The sequence below is a fragment of the Lates calcarifer genome, linkage group LG24 (genome assembly GCF_001640805.2).
Source record: "Lates calcarifer isolate ASB-BC8 linkage group LG24, TLL_Latcal_v3, whole genome shotgun sequence".
Lineage (NCBI taxonomy): Eukaryota > Metazoa > Chordata > Actinopteri > Centropomidae > Lates > Lates calcarifer.
In genome coordinates this window covers 10,740,938-10,765,170 of record NC_066856.1, presented here as the reverse complement: position 1 = coordinate 10,765,170, position 24,233 = coordinate 10,740,938, and the positions used below count along the sequence as shown (strand labels likewise).

The window sequence follows — 24,233 nt, the reverse complement described above, 5'->3', positions numbered from 1 at the left end:
AAAATGTAAAAAACTAAATCCACAGACCCTTTCCACAGTGGCAATTCTGACTTGTAACAGTCAGAAGTTGTATGTGATACTACAAGAAATTATAATCATAATAATCCAGGAGCCTAAAACTGAAACAGCTTCATTCAGCCATCATTATAATATTTTTTGGACCTGTGCTTTTCCTACTGTGACACATCAAAATGTCCTCCGATTTCTCAACCTATAGTATCTCATTCTACCGGTCATGCTGTTCCATTAAAGCAAAAAGTCTAATTTCTCTCAAAACAAGTGCAAATTCTGCCCTTTGTGTGAGATCATACCAGAGCTGCCAATGTAGTTTGTAGACTGCTGTGTTAGTATCAAGAAAATGCAACTTAGAGAGGAACCTTAATGAAAACACTGTCATTTCAATAAATGTGCATACTTTTAAAAACTTGTTTAAGGCAAAATTATAATAAAAATTATCATTACAATAACTCTAGGGCCTTTACTTTGTGTTTCATTGGCTTCACTGAGTATCATAAACAATGATACTGATTTGCTTATATACAGGAGGTACTGCACAGACAGGGCTGTAGGTGTAACTCAGTAAGAAAGGTAAGTGGATTTTCACCACAAGATTCAAATTATCTTTAATTTAATCTTTAATTTCTCCATAAAATGATTGTACTCGTTACCCACCCAGCAAAGTGGGACACAAAGCGATATATATATAATGTTAAGGTCTTTGCTCTGCTCAGCTAAATGTGAAGCATACCATGGGTTTGCTGCCCTTCCTTCACCACTAGATGCCACTCATGTAACATTACCAACTGCACGAGCTGAAACAACTTGCTCCACCAGCACTGTGTGATCTTTAGCTGTAGTGTCTTTGTTGCTCCACCCAGCTTTGCCACACAGTGGCACAAACTTTGCTGTTTCATTTGTGAATCACAAAAGTTTCCCTCCCAGAGAACTGAGATGAGCTCACTGTGGGAAAACCAGTCCCAAACATCATCATTTTGTTGACATGCCACATCTTTAATTAATGGCTCCTCATTTTCAGAGCAGTCAAGATGCACATCGGACATTTGCGAGCAGCTTTCCCTATGGGTGAAACATTTGAAGTGTATAACACAAGAAAGGAGGTAGGCCGAGTGTGAGAAGGCAGCTCATTAGCTGTCCGGGTCCAGCAGAGTGGCTGCCTTGTCCCAGGAGAGCAGTTCAGAGTTCTGGGAAACTCAGCAATGCGCCAACAGCTGCAGCTCAACATGGACCTGATGAAAACTCTTCCTCTCCTCTCTTTGTCTGTTTCTTCATCTAAAGTACTTTGTTAGTCCGTCCCATCAGGCTGCCCAGGCGTGGACCTCCATCCATCTGTACTCACATCATTTTTTGGGGTTTAACTCAATGAAAGGACTGCTAGATCAAGAGATCACTGTCAGCCAGTCAGCCTGTGTCTCTGTGGAAATGTTTATGAGTGTTTGATTGCGCAAGTTTGTGTGTGTGATAAGTGGGACGGGCTGTAAGTGAACTTCACTTTATCCCAGAGGTTTTGAGATTTGTGTGGAGATCTCCAGACTCTTGCTGGTGTATAAGAATGTGTAATGATTTAGTACAACTCTAAATGTAGATTTTCACTGGTTGTTTTTACAACCTATGAAGATCTCTGTATCTCATTAAATTAATCAATTTTCCTTCACAATTGAATATCATGATGGTGTGCGAGGTGGGTATAGTAGCTGTCCACTGAATGAGCTTTATAGCAAACATACAGTAGCATCTGCGTTGTATCAGAGTTAATGTTTCAGCAAAGAAAGATCGATATAAGATGTTCAGTGTGGAATAAGAGGAATAAAACAGAGATCTGACGCCTTCAAAATGCACACATGGAGTTGGGTTACATGCACTAATGACACAAATCAGATCTTTTTATTGGCTTTTTAGCAGCATATGAATGCTGCGGCTGCTGGCCACATCTATTTTAAACCATCCAGGTTCATGGAGCTGCTTACAGCACATTTTATATCACACGACAACCTGGGTTCTGCAACTTAGACTTAGCCTGATTTATGAATGAAGTTAACACATAATGACATGCTGCTAAATCAATGTAATAGTAATGATTTTAAATTTAACACCAGGAAACAAAGATAAATGTTACCAAATTTTTATATGAAATGCAAACATTTTCAAGCACAAACATACCACAAACACAATAAATAGATCTATATTATAGAGTATTCCTGCTGCACATGTGGCGCCTTATGATGCTCTGATATATTCAAGTTTAAGTAGTAAAACAGATCACACTTAACTGCACTCTAATACCTGTCAAAAGTACCTGAATACACACAGATAATAATACTATACAGACTGTTACTGTAGATTAGACAAAGGCTTGAGCTCACAAAACCAAATTGTACATCAATAAGATTGAAGAAGTTTGCAAAAACCCAAATTCATAATTGTAAAATCAAATATAAACGAGGACAAGAGGTTACACTCAGTGTAAACATGCCATCATATTGTCTTCAGCAAACATGCACACACAACAAAATATAGTTAGGAGTTCAAAAGTCATTGTCTAGGACACAGGGGCCACAGGGTTTCTGTGCCATCTTCTCTCATTGTCTTCAGGTTCCAGTAGAGGAACTGGAGCTGCTGTGTTCCTATGCTGTGGCTCCACAAAGTCTTACAGTGGTTGAGATGTCTTGGTCCTCTGATCGGCCTGTCATCATGAAGGGCCAGGTCTGTTAAAGCAGGAGACAACAGGTTCATCAGCACAGACACACATCCAACACACACAGTAGTCTAAATGTCCATTTTTGTGAATGGTACTGCAGGAATATTACTTGTTTTCTTTAAAACATGTTAGAATGTTTGCATGCATCCTTCCTGTGTTGAGAATTCTAAATAAGTAAACTAAGTAAACAAAAGTAGACAAAGTTCTTCATACCAGACTGACTGGGTGCGCAAAGCTGTTCTCGAATCGGTCATCCTGCAAAAGCTGTCTCAGGTGAGATATGTAGCTCGAGGCGAGTCGAAGCGTGTCCAGTTTGGACAGCTTGGTGTCCGCCGGCACCCAGGGCAGGCTCGTTTTAAGTCTGGAGAAAGCCTTGCTCAGCACTCTCATCCGCGCCCTCTCCCTGGCGTTGGCCGCGTTCCTCTGCTGACTGCCGCGCTTCCTTCTGGTGCGCCCTGGGGAGTCTGCGCTCGTGCTTGACCCTCTCGTCCTCGGGCTCCTCGTCCGAGTACGGGTTAGGGTTGTAGCAGGTGGTTTTCTGCGCTGTCCTCTCCAGAGGGTTTGCAGTCCTTCTGTAGCACGTCTCGTAGTCCTCGGCGTCGCTTGCTGCGGAGCCGGTGGACATGGCTGCTCCACCTGTGCCTCGGAGGCGGACAGGAGTGGCACTTTTTGTTGGGGAGGGGGCGTGAGGTGGGGTGGGGTGGGGTGGGGGGCACAGCTGTGACTGAAAAACGAGGTTCTCAGCTTGATTTTAGTAAACTGCAAAAGCTTTGATTCCAGCAAAATATTCCCATTTGGTAAACCAACAACTTATTTCAGCCTGAAGCCCTAAAATGTCACCACTTGACAGGAGTACAATACCAACTGCATGAGGTCAAGCCTGAAAATTGCAGCTCTCTCTAAAACTCAAACATGCCTCCTTGCTTAGCTACCCCTCTAATTTAAGTGTCCTGGACTTGGCATCTGTACAGAGTTTTTTTGGAAACATTTCTCCTCCCCTTTTTTCTCCAAGCCACCATGACCTCAGTAAGACCACAACTCTGTCTCCCTGTGTAAACTGTTAAAGACTTAACCTGCTCATCTGCAGTCTGATAATGACATTAAGCCCTGTAAATAAATGTCTTATTATTGGTGAATCTATCTGGGGGGGGCAGTGGAATTGCACAGTGACTTTAAGGATGTGCGAGGACTGATTATACCAAACTGGGATAAACCCTCTAATGTTGCACTACAGGGGGCCATAACTTCCCTTCCCATAATAATACACACAAGCCACTGCAATATTTTAGAAATGCACAAAAAGAGTAAACATTTCCCAGGTTTGTCGGCCCCACAGATGTGTTTTGGTAATAGAAATGTCTTGAGGACCTTATCAAAAGTGTCTAATCCTTCGCTGGTTTCACAGAGGGATTGGGTTTCTGCAGATGGAGCAGCCTTTCACACGCAGCCCGGGCGCACCAGCCCCAGCTGTTATCGGTTCCCATGACATCTGGAGAGATGGCATGACAAGGGTGTGGCAGGGGCGAGGAGGCACCATCTTCATTTCCCATAGTTTTGCAGTATCTGTTTTTCACTGCTCTCATCTCCTGCATTTGTTTTGTGTCCTCCAAACTTTTCTGGGACCTATAGCGATGAGACAGGGTGGCATATTTTACTGTGGATTGAGATCAAGAGCTTAAAGAGTGGAGGAGAGAAGAGGCTGAGATTGCCTAAGGCCTCAGAATTGCAAAATGTGTTTGCAGAGAAATACCGTGCTGTGGTTTCAGAGAAGGAAATACTGCATTCTCTGCTCCAAACTCTTCCCCTTCTGACAGAATATCTGCTGTAGTCTGTCAGATCTGTAAACATCACAGAGTAAAATACAGCATACCACACTCAACAACGCAAGTTGAGCTGTGGGGAGAGGCAGAATGAGTGTGGAGGTTTGGGTGCACAGTTCCTTAGAATGAATGTAAAGTTCTGTGTGTCCATACAGCCCCTTACAGGAACTCCTCCTCTACTTTCTCAAGATATTCCCAGAAAATCCCAGGTCCCTGTTAGCTATTACTCCATATAATATGTGTGAAATTTAGATTTTTTTTATGACAATAGCAAGACTCTGCCAAGGATTACCTAACTGCAGCTGAGATGCATGCTTGATTTTTTGGTAGCCGGCCATGCCAGGGTCACTAGAGGGAGGAATTACTGTACTCAGCACTGGACTGAATGCTGTACTGTACTCCAAAAGTTCCCAGGGTGGTGTGTAATTTAAAGCAGCACACTAGCTTGAATCTCTATTAAGCTGCTAGTGTGTTCAGTCTTTAAACACTTGTTTATCACTGCTTTATAATAAAGTTCCAGTTCTGTTTTTCAGCTCTCTGTGGTTTTTCTGTCCAGTGTTCCCTCGCTCCCAGACCAGGAATGCTCCTTAATCCAAGGACGCATTCCCCATGCTTCCCACAATCCGTGCAGTCTTCACAAAACCCCAACATCAGCTGGACCGCCGAGGGATTCCTGCTCCCGACTTAGCCTCGGATGTGTCACGGAGTTGAGCTGTTGAGTTCCACTCGCGCAGGTAAGATAGTCAGGAGCTTCAGGCAGGCTGCCATCTCATCTCCTGTCACCGCATCAGTCAGCGAGGTGAACGGCCTGACTGACACGCTTGAAGGTGCAAGCTAAGGGATTCTGCTGTCGGATTTACCCCTCCATTGATAAACTGTCGGTTTTTTTTTTTTTTAACATAACATGAAAAGGTATTGGCTACGTGACACATATTTCAACCTGCTGCTTCATTCACTGTCAACAAGAAGCAGGTCGACATAAAACACTCTGCTCATTAGTCATTCTATGGATATAGCTCCTCAAGTAAAAGCAAAAAATATTGTCCAAAACGTCAGTGTAATTGATGGTTACATGGTTATTGTATTTGCCCTGGGAATAATTAAATTCAGGGCCAACAGTCATAAATATCACTTGAAACTTGACTTGAAGGGAGAGCTAGCGTTTGTCCATCAGCAAAGACTTTCAGGGGGTCATGACCTCTACTGGGGCCCTATGATAGAGAAGCAGAGGGACAGGTGCAGGCTCATGATGTCAGAAGCCTTTCTCTGTTTCTCTCCCAGCTTCTTATGATTCCCATGATCGCCAGTGCAATACGCAACAATAAGCTGGTGTGTGACGCTGGTGAGGAACACAGTGTAATACAGTATATCTGAAAAACTGAATTTCAAGTTCAGACATTTATTGAGAAAGTGCATGTATACATGTAGATGTCATATACACTCGGTAACATCATAAGTTTCTTAGTTGTAAATAACATGCCACATAAACTCATCGATACATGGGAGATTTCCTTTAAGCTCTTAATGCAGCTATAAATTCCATCTGTATCCCAAGCATGTCTCAACTAACAAACTGAAATTTAATAAAAACTGATACACAGCCTCAGTTTTATGTGTATAAATGTAAAACCACACATTACTTGCTCACATTTAAACATATGTTTAATGATAAGGTGGAGGGGTCACATGTCATATTTGATAGATACAACACTGTATACGCACACAGACATTTATTTATCAGTGGGTCACAGGTGCCATACTGGACAAGAAATGTTACAGTTTCAGCCAAATATTAAACATTTTACAGTAATACCACTAATACTATAAGGTTAAATCTGAATGCCACAGTATACAGTCTTCAAAACTACACAAAAGCTACATAAATAACTGCACTTATAATTGAAGTAAACTACTTAAATATATATGTAAATAGTAGATACATTTAAGCATTACCCATTAGAAAGACAAACCAACCTCTTTCTTTAATGAATTGCATTGTGCTTCAGTCATATGATAATGCTATTAGTACATTTGCTTGTGTAATACGGAGATAGTTCACTTTGTAAAATCACATAATTGTTGCTACGTGTTGTTCATCTCATCCTCCTCATTTGCGTTTGGACTCGATGGCCTTCATCAGCGGGACCCACCGAGACGCACTGTGTCCTCTTGGCTTAATCTGACTCGGGCGCGGCCAATTAATGCCTTTGAGGTTCACGGGGCCGTCGTACTCGTCGGCCTCGGAGGTGATTTCCATCTTCTGGATGATGAGCTTCAGAAGACCGTGCTGCTTCTCCAGCATGTTTGACATTTCTTTCATCCTGGAGAGGAAAACATCAGCTCAGTGGCAGACCTTCATTTGAGAAGACTTATAATCAAGCTTTGTGAGGGTAATGCTAGATGATTCTATTAAATTATTACAGAGAGAGATACAGTGAGTCATATCTTTCTTTGACCTGGTTATGGTCATGGTTTCACTCTATCCACTAGGGGCTGCTCATGCATCAAAAACAACTATCAAATTGTTCTTCACCTCTGACTTTCCTCACTGTTTAGTGTGCACTATGCATGAAATCATAGAGCATTTTTGTTGCATACCTCATGATAATTGATTGTATTTATTGTTTATAATCTCAAAGGTAATTCTGCTGTCTTTTACACGTTAGAAAACAGACTCTCACCATGTATACCATTGTGTGCTTTACCTGCTCTTCTGCTTGATTAGTTCGTTCTCTACCAGAGTGCAGCTCTGTGATTTGGCCTGCACACGACTCCAGACTTCATTTATTTCATCATCGCCTGTGAATAAATTCCTTATATACTGCTGTAAAAAAGATTATAGGCTTAATTAAGGGCAAATATCTTACTGACAGAAGTTACAAAGACAGATCAATATAGTGTACAATATCAGTTTTAGCAAGTATTGAGCATACCGTGGAACACTTGCGATTGGGGTAGACAGTTATGGAGGGCTTGTCGACTCGTTTCATAAACCAGTAAGGCAGCTTATCTTCCAGAGCGGTGTGGAGGTCAATCTGGGGTCAATAAGTGAGATTTTCAGTCATGTTATGATTGGATCTCATTAGACTGTCTGTGCATCAAGTCTATCTGTTGTGTTTTAGACTCTTCATTCATTTTCCACAGCAGACCAAGCGAGTGCAGAGAAAGCAGGATAAAAGCTGTAATGTCATCTATGTTTTGCAAAGGCAACATATATTATACTTAAGGCACCTATATACTGGTTACATACATACCTGCATGGCTATTCTTTTTAGGGCAGCATTTCTTTGTACTTCAGCAATGTCTCCAACTGCTAAACCAATCTACAACACAACCAAACATAAGAGCCATCTCATGAACAGATCTAAGATATAAAATAGTGGCATTTACATGACAAGTAGATGACCAGGAGCTGATGAAAATGAACTCAAAGAGCTGAGACTGATTTCCCTAATACCTTCTAGAGATGATACAAACAAACATACCAGGCTACATTAATTACTGTGAAATGTAAGTGGGGATTCTCAGGGCATGCTTACCATCAGGTTCACCAGCAGTATTGGCATGAGCAGCACAAAGTTCACAAAAATGAGGTAAGTCAGGAGGCCAAAAGGAAGCTTGTTTTTCAGATAAGCATCCAGGAAGTTATTCTGGTAGTTCAGTTCCCCAACCATCATCACAAAGGTCTGCATTACTGAGAGTGGCACACTGTCAAACTCATCCTATGGGTGAGAAAGAATATCAAATTTATCGATCCTAGTTAAATGCTGTAACACTTTTTCAACAGAGGTATATGGCATTTGCATTGGCTTAATACTTATGACTTATGACCAATATTTGTTATTAGTAATTCCAAGGAGGAGAATTTCTATGAATTATTTCCTTCCACTTCTTTTTACTCTATTATTGCTTTCTTCTCATACCTGGTTGAGCATCAAAGCATGGAACGCCAATCCGAACGCTAACATCAGGTAAATAAACAGCATTACAATACGGACCAGGGTCCTCATGATCTCTCCAAACATCACAACATAGATGCCAACACCCTCAAACCTGAAGAAAGAGGAGATCACACCAGTTACTGTCTTTTGCATCATTAAAACACATGGCATTGAAACAGGTGTCAGAGTAAACACTACCTCTGGAGATAGAGGAGAAATCCAACCCAGGAGTTTAAAACTGCTATTGCCCCTGCTTGCCAATGTAAAGAACCGTCTACATTGAGCATGATAGGGATGATGAATAGGAGAGAGGTGATGGCTGAAAACCAGTCAATTTGGTTGGAATAATCCTTGAAGTAATTCCAGCGCTTCCAGCCAGGAAAATAAAAATCAGCAAAAATACAAAATAATTAGACATTAGACATTTTTTAGACATCTGACAGAATTTTTCACCCAAATATTCCTTGACCTGAGTAGTCACTGCAGTATTTCATTTAAACAATTTAACATTTCCGCTGTATATTACTGAACATGTAACGTGATGTGGCAGTGTTTCTTACAGCTCTAATCAAAATGACTAATGTAAAGTGTGGAGGTGACATTCTGACTGTGGTCATCCTACAAATCTAAATCAGAGCGAGCTCATCCGTCACACCTGATCGCTAATGTGTCCACGCAGGCCTGGTACCGGCCAGATTTATGAGCACATGCGTCATGTGAGGTAATGACACTTGTGTAACAGTACCTGTTGTGATATCTGCACCATCTCCTTCGCTATGCAATAGACGTTCATGACCAAAACCATCACCATGCAGAAGGACAAGGACAGACTTTGCTGTAAAATGACAAAATTGAGATTATCTGAGAAGACTGCATCACAATCTCACATGTTTACTGTAGTGAATCTTGGGCATTCCACTATATAGACACATTAATTTATCCTAGACATAACTTCCACATATGCTAAGGCAGAGCTTTTTTTTCAATGCCGCTGATCACCACTGTCAGAAGTACCTCTCTGAAAGATATGGGCACCATGGTGATAGTGTGCTCGCCTGTGTCAGTGTTGTTCATCGTGGGCCTGAGTTCCATTATCAGGTGAGTCAGGGGCAGCAGGCCTAACAGGTACAAAAACATGTTGAGCACATGAGCCTTGCTCCCATATGCAACCCTGCAAATTGAAACAAAGATGATATTAGAAGACTGATATTCAAAGTAAATAATGCATTTTGTGGTCACATCATATCAGAATAAAAAGTACCACTCTCAGGTGTTAAATCACACTGAATACACACCACTTCATTGCCAGATACTTTTTGCAGACAGGGTGGTTGAGGAGCTCAATGCGGTTGTACTGCACCATCGCCTGCAAAAGGAAGAACAGAAAAATAGCCCACTGTTAATAGCACATTTTCTACAAGCAGGAAAGAACAGCCTGACAGCTAAAGCCTATTAGGTTTGAAAGTATGTCCATGTTATTGATCTCCACAGGAATAATGTGGGATTACGTCAGCAGGCAGAAACATGCAATCAAGTGTTTCTAACAATGGGTGGAAATGAGATTGTTTATATCTAATGTGTCAAATAATACAGGGCAACTCTTTAGTCACTCAGCAAAGGATTTGCATGCAGATTGATCCCAGTTTTGTGGAATAAGAATTTACTGTCTCATATGAATTTACATCTGAATGAGTTAATTTTGAAATGTTGGTGGGCTCATTAAGTGATAACTTTGCTTACATCTTTGCCCTCTGAGCTGCCACTTTCCAACTGCAACAATGGCCAAAAACAAAATTGCCTGTCACACACGGCGATTAGTAAATGATGAGTTGACATTGCAGCCGTGCCTCCTCTTCCCATGAACTGTCCCCTGATGTATCCACTGCTGACAACAGCAGCGTATGTTAAGAGGTGCTGACTGAGGTGACAAACCGCAATGGGAGAACTCAGAACAGCTTGTCTATAAACATGTATAGACATAGTGATGAGCAGCAGCTTGAACTCACAGCTTATTCCCACCTGGTCCCATGCTGTGGTCAGAGAGGCCAGATAGAAGCACTGACCCATGGTCTGCACCAAGCAGTGGGCTTTCCTTTTTGTCAAGTTCACTCAAAGCATCCTAAGCAAATATGTTTATATATCTGCCTCTAAACTATACAGCAAGTTTGGCTGCCAACATTAACTGCTCCACTTTCCACGCTTGATATTGCTAACCTGCTGTTACTTCTGTAACCTAGTCATAACTTTTAAAGACAGCTAGGAAGGAATAGGATTCTGAGGATACACTGAAGTCAGATTTAGCTTTGACAAAGTCATATTTGTCATCAGCTGTCAGCAGGTGTAACACAGGGGCAGGACTTGGGAGAGCCACACCATTACACCTCACGAACCAGTGCAGGGAAAGCAAAATCACATGACAAAGCCATAAGCTTTGGCTACAAAGTTATCACTGTCACAACAGAAAAGTACACAGGGCAAAGTGTCACCACTACTCCTGTGCAAAATCTGAGCCCATGGTTACATGAAGGTGAGTAGTTAAGTCTGCAGAGCCTCATTAGAGAGCAATACGTGACTACAATGATACTTTTCTACTTATCAGTCACAGAGGAGCAGATTATTTGCATTTTGCTGCGCCAAAATTATACTCTAGAAAAAAAAGTTGCTTACATTCAGTGCAGCAAGTGGCTGATACCTCATGGTGTTGTTAGCTGACTTCTTTGCTGTGAGGGGAGCTTGGAGCCATTTGAAATTGTATTCAATCTACAACACATAAAGACACAAAATATACATTTTTGCCTGATAGATACAGTACATTATATAATATGTATATACTGTAGATGTGTTATAGATTGTTGTGATGCAAGCTGAATTACATGATAGTCAGGACTGTTGAGGTCATGATCAGATTCCCTAACACAACGGTCCAATAGGTGCTATTGAAGAAAATAGATAAACAGTGAGAGACATTGTGTATTGTATAAAGTGTAAACAACAGTATAGTAAAGAAAGAGATGAGTTACGATGACTACAGTGCAGATTTATGATATGAATGGTTTTTTTTTCTATGTTAGCGGCAAACCTTGTAGGTCTCAGGCAGAAACTCAATCATGTCGAGTATTGGACATCGCTGGCCTGAGTCAGGTATGAACAGTCCCAAGGCCTCAACACATCTGGATGAAGAAATACACAAAAGAATCTTAAAACCCTACCAATACATGTAGAAATTTGAACCTATGGAAAACTACTACTCCCAGAATCTGAATGACAGTATGGTCACATTAAACCTCCAGACACAGTGGATTGAAAAGCTGTTCATGTCCAGTGAAAACCATGTAACTTCAAATTTGGTGATTTTGATTTGACAACTGAGGGATTATGCGTTCTTTTATGGGTTAAGAAACTTGTACCACTTCATACACTGAATAAACAATTTAAAAGCAGATTATTTGGGGAAAAAATTGCATTGATGTTTATGAGATACATGACATGCTGGATAAATACATTGTTTACAAATGCAGCAAATAAAAACATAGCCTAAAAGTTGGTATAGGCTCAGACTTTTACTGCTCTACAGAACAGACACCTGTATTAACAACATACCTGTCACTATCAATTATAGCATTGACCACATCTTTTTTCCCGTTTTGCAGAGCTTCATGGAGGAACGATGTGTCATTCTTATTTAAGACGAGATCTGCCCCCCGAGCCAGAATGAGCTTGACTGCAGCCACATGTCCCTCTCTTGCTGCGATGTGGAGTGCAGTGTTCTGATACACCAATACATAACAAGATTCAGTGCTGTGCATTTAATATTAACACTGATGTCTGTATTATTCAATGCTACTTGTACTTATTAGTGCCCTGGTGGTTTCCCCACCCCCATATTCATGAACTGCAAAAAAACACCGCAGTCTCAACATGGTCATCACAAATAGGTGTAAAATTAATTATGGGTTTGGACAAAGCAGAACTTTCTGAAATAGTAGAAATTCATACCCCATCCTCATCTGTTTTATCCAGTAACTTTGGATTGGCTGACAGGAGAATGTCCATAGTTTGTGTGTAGCCTTCAGATGCTGCATGGTGCAGACAACTCCAGCCCCTATAATCACTGTATGCAAGACAGATCCAAATGTACACAAACTGCATTGCATGTATAGTATATGTGTTTTTTTTTTTGTTTGTGCATGCATATATTTTCTGTGTCTGGATTTACCTGTGAAAGAGAGCTCCTTTGCGCAGCAGCAGCTGTACCACCTTGGTGTGCCCTCCTCTTGAAGCCAAATGAAGTGGCGTAAGGCCTCGCTCATCGCCTTCGTTTAGCAAACGAGAGTCTGTGATGCTCTCAAGTAATCGGTGACATGTGTTGATTCGCCCATACCTTCGAGAGAAGACAGACAAGGTTGTAAATGAATAGCAAAGCCAGAGATTGGACAGCAGTTATGGTACAGTTCCTCTTGGTGACTTAGTATCTCACTTAAACATACACCTAAGATTGCTGTTACAGGGCTTGAACCTGTAGGTAAAATATTGGTAAAAAGTTTTGGGAGTGTTAGTGACTAATGGTGCTGCAAGCTACGAGAAGACAGCAGTGACATACTAGCTTGCACTATGATCCTTCTTCGTCTCCCATCCTTTTAAGAAGGTCAGCAGCACTGTGTCAGTGCGGTGAGACAGGTGGAGAGCAGGGAATGAGGTGTCTACAAGAGTTAAAGTATGATATCATAGTGTGGCCTTCATTTGCCCCCTAGCTCTAATGAAATGGGTGTACATGATAGAAAAATCAATAACAATAATGTAGAACGTTCACTCATCTGAAACTATTAGTAACATTTCTTCACATGTGCCTGGCTAATTGAATTCTATTCTTGTCGCAATTCCTTTAGGTCACCGTATAATAGGTATGTCATGGTGATTAATCTTTGAAAAGAGGGGGAGAACTTTTGAGTACAGAAATTTCTCACTGGATTAAAACAACTGAGCAGTGAGGTAACAGTTTCAAATGCAGTTACAATGCACATTTTTCATCTGACCACTGTTGTTCGATTACAGAGATATACCCTGGCTGAAGGAAGATCGTATGTCCTGTCAGGAGCCATTTTTGATAAATGTTTTATACTCTTGTGATATCATTGATCAATACACAACATTTGTCACAGAGTAATGTCAAAATGTGATCTTAATCTGCAGAAGAAATGCTAATGTTAAAGGATCCAGTAATAGAACGCAACAGAAACAATTTAAAGGAACAGTATATGTATCCCAAACTGGTCAGTGGCAACAGCAGTGACATTGCTGGTAATTCTTTGATCAAATTTACAAAGTTTAAGCAACTTTGAGGAAAAATCAGGTCAAATCAGTATTCTTTAGTTCAGTGGTATTTAAAGCTGTGCCCTTGGGGACCAATCGAACTCACTGAGCAGCAAAGTGCAAGGCAGACTTCTTGTCCTTGGACTTGCATGCGAGGCCGACTTGCCCCGAGAGGCCCAGCATGTTCTTCACTGAGTCATGGATACCCAGCCTGCAAGCATAGTGGAGTGGGGTGCAGCCCTCATTATCCTCGCAGCTCAGCAGCGCCTTCACATTGTTATCCTGAAATTAAACACATTATAGACACATTGTAGTGACGCAATATAATGTCCATTGTGTAGTATTAAACAATGCACAAATGCAAAGGCTTGACTACTTTGCAGCAGCCATGCAGCATAAATGTCACATATTATATAACTTATACCAAGGCTACAGTACACAAACACACACACATATAATGTACTGACATTAATAATGCTTGACAATAATCATGCATTGTAATAATACACTAGAGTTATAGAGAGATCCCTTTCACACACTGTCTGTAAACAACTATTAAATGTAAATATATCAGCCCTCCTCTGTGGCTCAGTTTGAAAGCTATGACATAATTGTAGCTTAAGGTAAAGCTTACACTGTTTTATGGGACTATCATCTGGCTTAGTGAGAGTGTAATGAACCTCATCAGCTGGCCTTGAATACATGCAGCCAAGGCTCTGGGCAAATTGATCAAGGACAGCACAGCAATTAGATTCCAATTTCTTGATTGTCTAAGCAGCATCCAGTGAATTTGATAAGCTACAAACAGGCTACGCTGATTGACAGTTACCTGCAGTACTTCCTGTGGGAGATTCTTCAGACCCTTGGGCTGCAGAATGGCCAGGTGGAGGAAGTTACAACCGCATCTGTCTTTCACGTTTATATTTGCCCCTAAAACAATGTAAACGTACGCATGAAAGTGCACAGCCTGCATTATTAGGTTTTCTTACAGATTGAATGAGCTTCGCTTGTGGTGGATTACAATACTGTAACTCACCCTTTGACAGTAGCAGAGACACAGTTCTCCATGCTCCACAGCTCGTAGCCAGCAGCAAGGGTGAGTTTCCTTTGCAATCAATGCTGTTAAGGTCTGCACCCTGAGTAGAGAACATACTAAATCCTTAACATTACCTCATTAATTTTAACACACACAGCTGTAAGTATTGTAGACAAATGATACCATGGTAAAATGGGTAAAATGAAAAATTACCGTATTACCACTGCATAATGTTAGAAGTGTAATGTACTGATAATGAAGTGAAATGGACTTAAGATACATTTTGATTTTGAAGATTTTTTCAAGAAGGTAATGGTGCCGACGGACCTAAACCCCTCCCCTAAAGAGAACTTGTCCAAACATAGCTTGTTCTTGGCATACCTAAGATACCAGGACAATAGAATGGTGCAGGAATGGGTCCTAAAACGCGGAAGTAAGACTTTACAATGTTAATGTCAAGTCAATGGGGTTTTTTTTGAGTCGGTGTTTGGTTTAATGTCTTAAATAAGGTCTGTGGTTAGCACAGGCTCAAGACATTTTCACATTTTATTCTACGACATAAAATACGTCAGAAATTAGCTCACGTGTGATTTTTATTGCTTTTACGTTTCTTTAAAAAGGTGGTGGCTAACAAGTGGCTAAGTAAGACTACAGAGGTTGTCGACGTCATAAAACCACATACGAAAACCGATCAGTCCGCATTTACAGCCTCGTTGTGTTTATACAGATACTCTTACAAACTATTACTAACTTTATAAGAAGAAAGGCTTTTTGTGGAAGAGGTGAGAGCTAAATAAAATTAAAGTTAGAAGCTTAGTGGTGGTGACGTTGACATTATGTGACCGTGTTGTAGTTCGTTTGTAGCCTAACGTTACCTTTTTACTTCTGGCAATTAGGTTTAAACATTAAAGTGATGTTCGTTTGTTAAGATTATGTTGCTGAACAAAACGTATCATACACTTTTGTAGATTACGGAGGTTACTTTCTGTAATAATCCATACACCAATGGAAAAAATCCCATTGGCTTTTTATCGATCGTGCTAACTTCCGGGTTGGCTCACTAAAATACGTTATCTCTGCACCACTCTGTTGGCAGAAACGCGCAATCAATTCACTGCTAGCAGCTAACTTGTCCCTTTGCGTGTTGTATTTATGACAAGTGAACATGGTGGATAGCTGTTGTGCCCCGGGATGTCAGTATAGTCGCTGACAAGCAATGGGGAGAGGATTTTATCGGATTTCCAAAGATCCTGAAAGACGACGGAACTGGATTACTGCCATAAAACGTGCTAGTGGCGAGCGGAAGAAAAAGGAGCGATGGAAACACAGGCGCCACGGATTCCGCTTAATTGGTGATCACCTTATATCAGGTACAGAATCCAACGCTCCCTAACTATAATATAATGTTTATTTTACGTGCTTTATTGTGTTCTATTTTCATAAAAGGCATTTTAGACCTATGCAGCAAATAAGCAGTGAACGGCTTGTTTCCTGTTGCAGTGTTTGCTAACAGAATGAGTTGATAGGAGATAAACTTGGACCCCAGTTTTTTTCTTAGCAACACAGTCCTGTTTAAATGGTTTGTAGAATGCAACAGGTGGTGACAGATGGTCTGAAAGCAATGGGCTGCACTATTACTAATAGGTGGCCTTGAAATTGCAAATATTGTTTAGTGGTGGCAATGAGAACACACATAGTAAAGTTTAATGAAATACAAGGATCAGTGAGGACAGTCCTCAGCTCTGAAGCAAAAGTTGTTGGCTTTCCAGTGATTTGAAGAATGCAGTCCTGTCTTTGATGCAATTTCTTTCACTTAAGGGGAACGATTAATAACACAGACCCCCATATTATTGTTGGGAATGTTCTGTGCTTAACAGCTGTAGGGTGTGTTTGTGTGTATTTGTGTGTGTGTGTGTGTGTGTGTGTGCCTTATTTACCAAAGAAATTAGGTACTCTGCCAGCTCTGCATGGTCAAATATGGTAGCCCTGGAAAGGTAAACACAGTTGTTGTAAACCAGCCACACAACACATGACTTTGTGAGTCAAGGTCTTAGTAATGCTATCAGATGTCAGATAAGGACAATCTAATTCTAATTCTGCCACGTCAAAGCATGATATAACAACCAGATTTCCCTTTGTGGTTACGTCTTTTATCTCTAGGATAGTAATGGCTCACTTCAATGACGCACTTTAATAACTAGTTCCTGGTATTATGGTGACATTCTGCATCAAGAGAGAGACTTAAGTAGAGGAAAGATGATTTCCACAACAGACCATTCAGACATCTGAATAATGCTGTTTTGTTTTAGACTTCCTCGACATAATACCAGCCATTAGTCCGTTTGGTATGAGTATTCAGAGCACATTATAGCAATGATATCTGAAAAAACACAGGATAAAGACTTTTGTTTCCAGATCTGAAAAACAGGGAAAACATCATTATGCTCACAATGATCTGTCCCCTTGTCCTTATCAGGTCTTACTCAGCTGCTGCCTGTGCCAACACAAATCGCTTTTAGATAAAATCATTGTGGGAAGCGTATGTTTATTATGTATTCATATCATTATTAATGTCCCCAATTAAAGCTCATTATTGTGCTAGCCATACCCAAGGTTTTTTTTTTTTAAATTAAATCTGTGTTCCTCTTGTATGTCACAGTGTCTTAGTGCTGATATTATGTAGATGGTTTGATCTTTACATAACATGAGCAAGCAGTTGAGACAGCAACCATCAATATTATACATCTACATGGAGTAAATGCAGTGGTGTACATTTTAAAGGGGTTAGAATCGGTGCTCACCAAACAGTAGTTTAGTAATTGTACTTGATGTTAGCAGAAAGACTGGAAACAAGGGGAATCAGCTAGCCTGGCTCTGTCCAAAGGTAACAAGATGTGACCTGGAGCACCTCCAAAGCTCACTAATTAACAAGTTATATGGCTTTGTTTAATCCATGCCATAAGCATGATCCATTAACTACTCGCAGTATCAGGGTGGAGGGACAGGTTAAGCCCACCTGTGCAGAGGGGTCTGACATGCCCCATCAGTTAGGTTGATGATGTCTTCCACTTGTTCAAAGGAGGAGAGCATCAGTTTGACTACCTCCGTAGCCCCCTGCGTGCAGGCCAAATGGAGCGGTGTGGACTTGTCATTCTGGGCAGCAACAAAAACGGACCATTATGAGTAATGAATTACAGAGACATGGTGACCTCCTGACATAGTCAGAGCAGAACACACAGGAATTAGTATGCACAACAGACTCTCACATGTACTCTTCCCCAGTGTAACATTAGCAAAGTATCTCCCAGACTTGCTGGCTGAACACTCAGGGCTGTAACACAAGCCTTTAATGAGATAACCAGGACTGGCAGGAGGAGGCCAGTGATCGCTTCACTCAGCTCCACAGTGTAAATGGAGGTAATTTGTATCAATTTAGCCAACCGAAGCTATTACTGTACTCACTATTCCTGCTGTAGCTCTGGCCACTGGCCCAGGGCTGGACATAACCATCATTCCCAGATGGGCATGATAAGACTGACGTGCTCTAACAGTACAAAGACTGAGACCCCTTTGCCAGGGAAATGATCTACAGGTGTAGGCAAATGAGCTCTAGATTGCAAAACAATGCAAATCTGACACAGCATGGAATGGACAGACGAAAGGTGAAGAGCAGCAGCTGTAATCTGTAGCTTGCAGGTGTTATGTTTATGAATATATGATGCCGAGCAGTATGAAAAACAGCCAGCACTTTGATAACCAAATTAATGTCTGCCTCTCTTGACAGCCAGATAGTAGGTTTATGAGAAAGCGCAGATTCATGCAAGTGTAAACCAACATAGATTTACATTTGTTGTGTGCTGTCAGTACCTGTTGCTGGTCAACTTTGGCCCCAGTGGCAACGCAGAGGCGGATGGCTTCGATATTCCCGCCACGGACAGCCAGATGGAGGGGACTGCTCCTGGACTTATCTATATAATTGATGTGGTTTACAGCCGAGTGGCCTAACTCCTCTCCTGCAGAGAATAAATAAACTGTTTCTTAGTTGGATAAATATGCTGAATTCATGTAAGGCTCATAATGAAGATTCTTAGTTAATGCTTGTTGTTATAAGCTTATTTGTTTTTACTGCTGACAAGCTTTCAGTGGAATTTCAGTTGCTGGGCCTCCATTTTATACCTTCCTTATTTGACTTTAATATGTAGTTTCTTTGTTTTTTTTAGTGAAAGGAAGTAATGAGTAATTGTGTCCAGTCATGGTGGGCTGTCTGTGTAAATCTCCGAACAGCACAAGAAGCCATTAATTTCCGTGCTGAGCAATCACAAATATATCATAAATATTTTGTGCTCTGACTAAACCTTTTTCCAACAACACAAGATTTACTAAGCAGACCTCCCACTGTGGATAAACACGCTGTCAGTCTGTGGCATCTGGCCTGTGGACAAAGTGGCACGAGCATTTTTCTGCAAAATGTCCCTGGAGGGGGGTGGGGGCTGAGATGAACTCCCTTGTTATCTATCAGCTTAATGTGCTGTTTGGCCTTGTAAAAACTTTTCTATTATTGTCAGCACTTTCAATTTTTGATGATAGATCATTCCTGTTCGGCATACCGGTCTTCAGGATCACTTCCATGGCTTTGTTGGCACCTGCGAAGGCAGCTGCGTGGATGGGGAAATGGCCGAGCTTGTTCTGTTTGCAGAACCGTGCTCCATGCTTCAACTTTGACAGATTGGAGAATGGATGGAGAGGAAGACAAACAAAGACGATTTGTTGTCAGAGACGAGGCTGCAGTGGGCTGTCAGTTTAAAGCAAAGCTACATAATCTGTCCTATATGGATGGACAGGTATCCTTTACAGGCCTGTGCAGGTACACACTATGACTTAATATATACATCAGTCTGAAAGCTTTGTACATACCAATATGCTGAGAGCCTCACAGTTATTGATAGAGCATGCCAGTATCACTGGGCTGTTCCCAAGGTCTCCCTCCAGATCACAGTCTGTGGCACTGTAAGACAGCAGCAGCTGTAGAGGGCAGAGATAAAAACTTAACAGTGAGCTCCAGCCTGTCCTCACTGTCCTCAAGTCTGCTACCTATACGCCTGCGTCCTTTACCTTCCACCATACTTCCACTTTGTCAGTTTGTGGACGACAGCCAAACACTATAGAGATGACAAAAGAAGGTCTTTCCAAGTGGACCGTTGAGTCAGGTTTTGTCAGACACTGTATGTAAACAGTTGTCAGGTGACTTTAGAATGAAGTGGCTGCTCACAGTGGTGTAAAAGATATTAAGCCTACCATATTTCTCCTAGTGAATTGAGTTTGGGGGGAGTCTAACACTACATTGAGCTGCCTTTTGGCATAATGGGTCTATCAGAACTGCTGATAGAGAAAGTAATTCAATGAAAAAAATATTCAAATCCATAACATTAGCAATATCACAATGTAAATTGACAGTTGAAAATTATATTTTCATTACATTCCTCTTATGTTTTCTTTGGACCCTCTCATTCTCTTAAAAAATCCTAAAAGCTTAAAATAAAACATTGATGGTGAACATGAAATGACAAAAAACACTATTCGATCTGTTTTTATATAATAAATCCCACTAATATTAAATATTAATATATGAAATATAATAGAAATGTGGGGTAAGGACAAAATAAAACATGCTCCCCTGCTCTCCTAGAAAAAGTTAGACCAGACTAAATCTAGCAGCTCTGCAGTGCCCTTGTCCCCACTGAGAAAACCCAAGAATACAGGAGGAAACACACTTCACATAAATTGTTATTTTCAGCTGGGCACTTTCAGCCTCCTGCTCACCTCCACCAGGTCGTTGTGTCCACGGTTGACAGCCAGGTGCAGAGGGGACAGGAGGGCTGTGTTGAGGATGTTGGGGTTTGCCCCCAGGTCCATAAGAGCCCTGCAGCTCTCCGCCTTGTTCCTCTCTACTGCCCAGTGCAGGGGCACGTTGCCCTGCTCATCACAGCTGTTCAGCTCTGTGAGAGGGCATGAGAACAGATGCAAATACACACACACAAATCTAAATACAGAAAAATGCATGTATTGCCACCTCTTATGTGTGCCATACAATATATAAAAATCAAAATACATGCTGTTCCATACAGTAACTAAAAGACAGAATTATGGTGATTTACAGTACACATATTTTACCTGTGCTGGAGTGCATCTTATGATCGATGACTGAGGCGTGCTTACCCTGTGAGTCTATGACAGTGGTGATGTATTGGATGAGGGTGACGTGCCCCCCTGCGGCGGCGTGATGAAGGGGACCAGCTCCACATTCATCTCTCTCACTCAGGACCTCTGGGCTTTTCCTCACCAGGTTCTCCAGGAGAGCCAGGTCACCCTTCTCGGTCAACTATAGACAGCAACATAGAATATAACAGGGGAGAGAAGAGGAGACGTCGATGTCATGTCCATCTAGACTGCAGTTTTTTTAAATGTCTGATTTCATCACAGATTATGTGATGGGGAGAACAACACTTGGAATGCTGCCAATCATCTTTGAGTGGTTTCTGATGTAATGCCTGAAATATGATATAACACATCTTTGTCAATTTTTTAGGCTGCTGGTCATTATAATCCAAATTGCAATTTGAATTAAATACCGCAACACACGTAACATTATTATACAATACGTGAGCTGTCGTCAGGTCTCTGTTCTGCTCTTCACAATGACTTTCTTTGATATTACACAGGCTCTGGATTAGTGATGGGGTGTTACATAAACACTCCTCATATTGTAAATACTTGTAGAGGAAAGAAATCATGTCTTAAAATACCTTTTATAGACATCTGTGGTAAAAACACATCTTTGTCCTATGGAACTTTGTTTGTTTTTCATACAGTTCAGTGTCAGCTTCACCTCGAATACATTTAGGCTTGCCAGGGCTGGATCTTCATCTTCTATCACGTATGTATAACAGCTGGTCTGTCGGGCCACCTCCCTGCTGAAGTTCATCACTTAACAGTGGAGACGAGCGCTCATGAAGAGCGACGGCAATGACACGTCTAGATATGGATGAAACATGGATGAACACATATGTATGACAGCAACAGAGAGGTGCTAAAACAGAAAACAAATCTACCATAGATTCAATCAAGTGATGTAACTGAGCATGTAAAGCCTGCTTTGCAAGCTGGAAAAACATAGAGTGTTCTGTGGTGGAGAGAGGGCAGATATCGCCTTAAGCCATAGGCTCCTCTTGCCATGAGGGGATATGGGCACAGATGACTTTGTCTTTACCCAGAAGGGCATTCAGATCTGCCAAGCATTTGGGGGTTGAAGCCCTTCTGTTGAAGAAAGCAATTATGTTCTTCACAGCTGGGGGGGCAGCTTGTCTGAATCTTGTCCCAGGTGTCCTTGAATGATCCAGGGTGAGCAAGATTTAGAAAGACCTTGTAATTGTATTGCGCGAAGGCCTCTCAGTCACATCAAAAGGCCAAACAACAAATGACATTTTTTTTGGTGGGCAAATTACTATGGAGAATTCTCCATGGAAATCCCCTCGACCTTATGCAGTAGTATTCCTTTGGTGTAAACTGTGACTGATTGAAGTTGTTTCTCAGGTCAAATCACTCGGTCAAATTTTTACCTTGTGTGGATGGGAGTCATTTTGTTGCTCGCTTTATTTACAGTGCATTTCTGCACAGCTGCGCTTAAACATTTAACTGATATCGCACGAGTCAGTTCACCTGGATGGAGGTTCTAAATGCGACTCCACTGGCTCCTTTAAGGTGAGCAGAATGACTCTCTCCAGATGAGAGATCAATAATTAAAACTAACCCCTGTGAACTGTGGTTGCCATGGCAATCAATTTAATTCACTTCTCTTAAGGCAGCTCTGCAGATTAGTAATGGATTGTTCTGGCCAGTAAATGAAGAAAAAGAACTGTAAAGTAAAAGCGTAGCTCTTACCAGAGCATGTGGTGTTCAGATGACTTTATAAGGATTTACCTTGTTTGCAACAGTTGTGTGGTAGGTACACAGGTACAGTATTCCTGCTGAAGAAGACCCAATAATGCAATACAACATACAGTGGTTCACCAGAACACATGATCATAATTCCATTATGATCCATCCACATTTTAGTACTTATACTTGGATTGTGACCACAATGTAACATATACTATGACTCACAAAGCCTCTTCTCCACCAGTTGTCTGTCCATTATTTTACATCCTTTGTGGTCCAGATAGAGCTACACATTAAGATACAAAGTGAACAGTGTTACTTCATTTTCTTATAATTTGGTGGCTTTGATAATAACCCACACTGTATGTCATCCTCCCCATCATTTCCGAGCATTGGCTGTAAATTGGCTGTAAATAAGCGTTATTGGGTTTTTTGGATTTGGTGTCTGGCACTGATTTGTTTGCTGAAGCCAAGTGTGCAGGAAATGCACTAATGGGCAGTGACAAATACATTTCCCAAACAGCTGAAAAACAAGTAGAAGATAAAATTGCATTCATCCTTGCATGCAGGGGATTTGATTTCATATTTTATACATGCTTTAGCTTTACATCATTCACATCAAGTATCAGTATACAGTAGTGTTACTCATACACATGGGATACATGTTTGCTGCAGTGATTTGACTGAAAACCTTAATTACCTCAGAATACTCACAATGAGTCAGACAATGAGTCTGGCTGTCTGTCAGAGTTTAATAATAGATGAATTCTTAAATAAGGAAAGATTTTTGCAGCAAAATAACTATCTAACTAAAATCTAATTTAAGTGGCACAGCTGACTGTGAGATTCTAATCATATTTATGATCATGGAACATAAAAATTAAAGTGATTATAAACCTTGATGTAAAAACTGATGAAAAAATAATAAACTTGAATAAAGAACATAATTAATGAGGAAGTTTGTTGCTCAGTGCTCAGTGTGCACACTTGTTGGATGTCACTCACACTCTGTATCAAATATATTTAGTTAAATTAGCACCAGCTAAAACTTTAAACTGAAAAATATTTTTTCCACAATGAAAACATTTGTCAGCATCCACAATATCCCTAATATTTCCATCTAGCCTTTTTGCTTTTGATAAATAAGCAGCAAAGTAGAAACATTAAAGACATGGCGTACTTACTGTATTTGTGTGATGCTTCTGTTGGGCTGAGCAAACTGGATCTTCTCCACCGTAATAGGGCTTTAAATAGTGTGGTGAGCGAGCTATTTCCCAGTCTGTCTCCCAATGCAGGCAAGACGCTGCCCCCTGTGACCAAACGACTCTCATGATGTTTCACAGGGAAGAAGGCGAGTCCATGTTGAAATGTGATAGGTAATTTGGCTGGCAGCAATACATTAAGCAGCAAATACTGCTCACTGCTGTCTCCCTGGCAATAAGTTAATGTGCCTGGGTGCTTGATATGGTATTTAG

The 24,233-nt window shown here is 41.1% G+C and overlaps 2 protein-coding genes across 2 annotated transcripts; both read right to left on the bottom strand.

Moving 5' to 3' along the window:
* Window positions 1-2,923: 2,923 nt before the first annotated feature.
* LOC108881606 (musculin) lies at window positions 2,924-3,627 on the bottom strand. The gene is given in 2 exon segments (XM_018673658.2): window positions 2,924-3,142; window positions 3,144-3,627. Coding segments are annotated over 2 exon segments (417 nt in total). The 5' UTR covers window positions 3,342-3,627.
* Window positions 3,628-6,246: 2,619 nt separating this feature from the next.
* On the bottom strand, window positions 6,247-23,983 carry trpa1b (transient receptor potential cation channel, subfamily A, member 1b). Its single transcript, XM_018673983.2, has 28 exons — window positions 23,943-23,983; window positions 21,710-21,855; window positions 21,040-21,202; window positions 20,644-20,819; window positions 19,738-19,845; window positions 19,431-19,539; window positions 18,691-18,836; window positions 17,840-17,976; window positions 16,761-16,809; window positions 14,824-14,923; window positions 14,617-14,717; window positions 13,894-14,069; window positions 12,694-12,858; window positions 12,474-12,588; window positions 12,078-12,244; window positions 11,557-11,647; window positions 11,351-11,410; window positions 11,145-11,237; window positions 9,773-9,843; window positions 9,492-9,648; window positions 9,223-9,312; window positions 8,676-8,845; window positions 8,460-8,589; window positions 8,076-8,258; window positions 7,791-7,859; window positions 7,470-7,571; window positions 7,242-7,360; window positions 6,247-6,857 (listed from the first exon to the last, which is right to left on the bottom strand). Exons 2-28 carry the CDS (start codon window positions 21,803-21,805, stop codon window positions 6,644-6,646), a joined length of 3,357 nt encoding a protein of 1,118 aa, XP_018529499.1. The 5' UTR covers window positions 21,806-21,855; window positions 23,943-23,983; the 3' UTR covers window positions 6,247-6,643.
* Window positions 23,984-24,233: the final 250 nt, after the last annotated feature.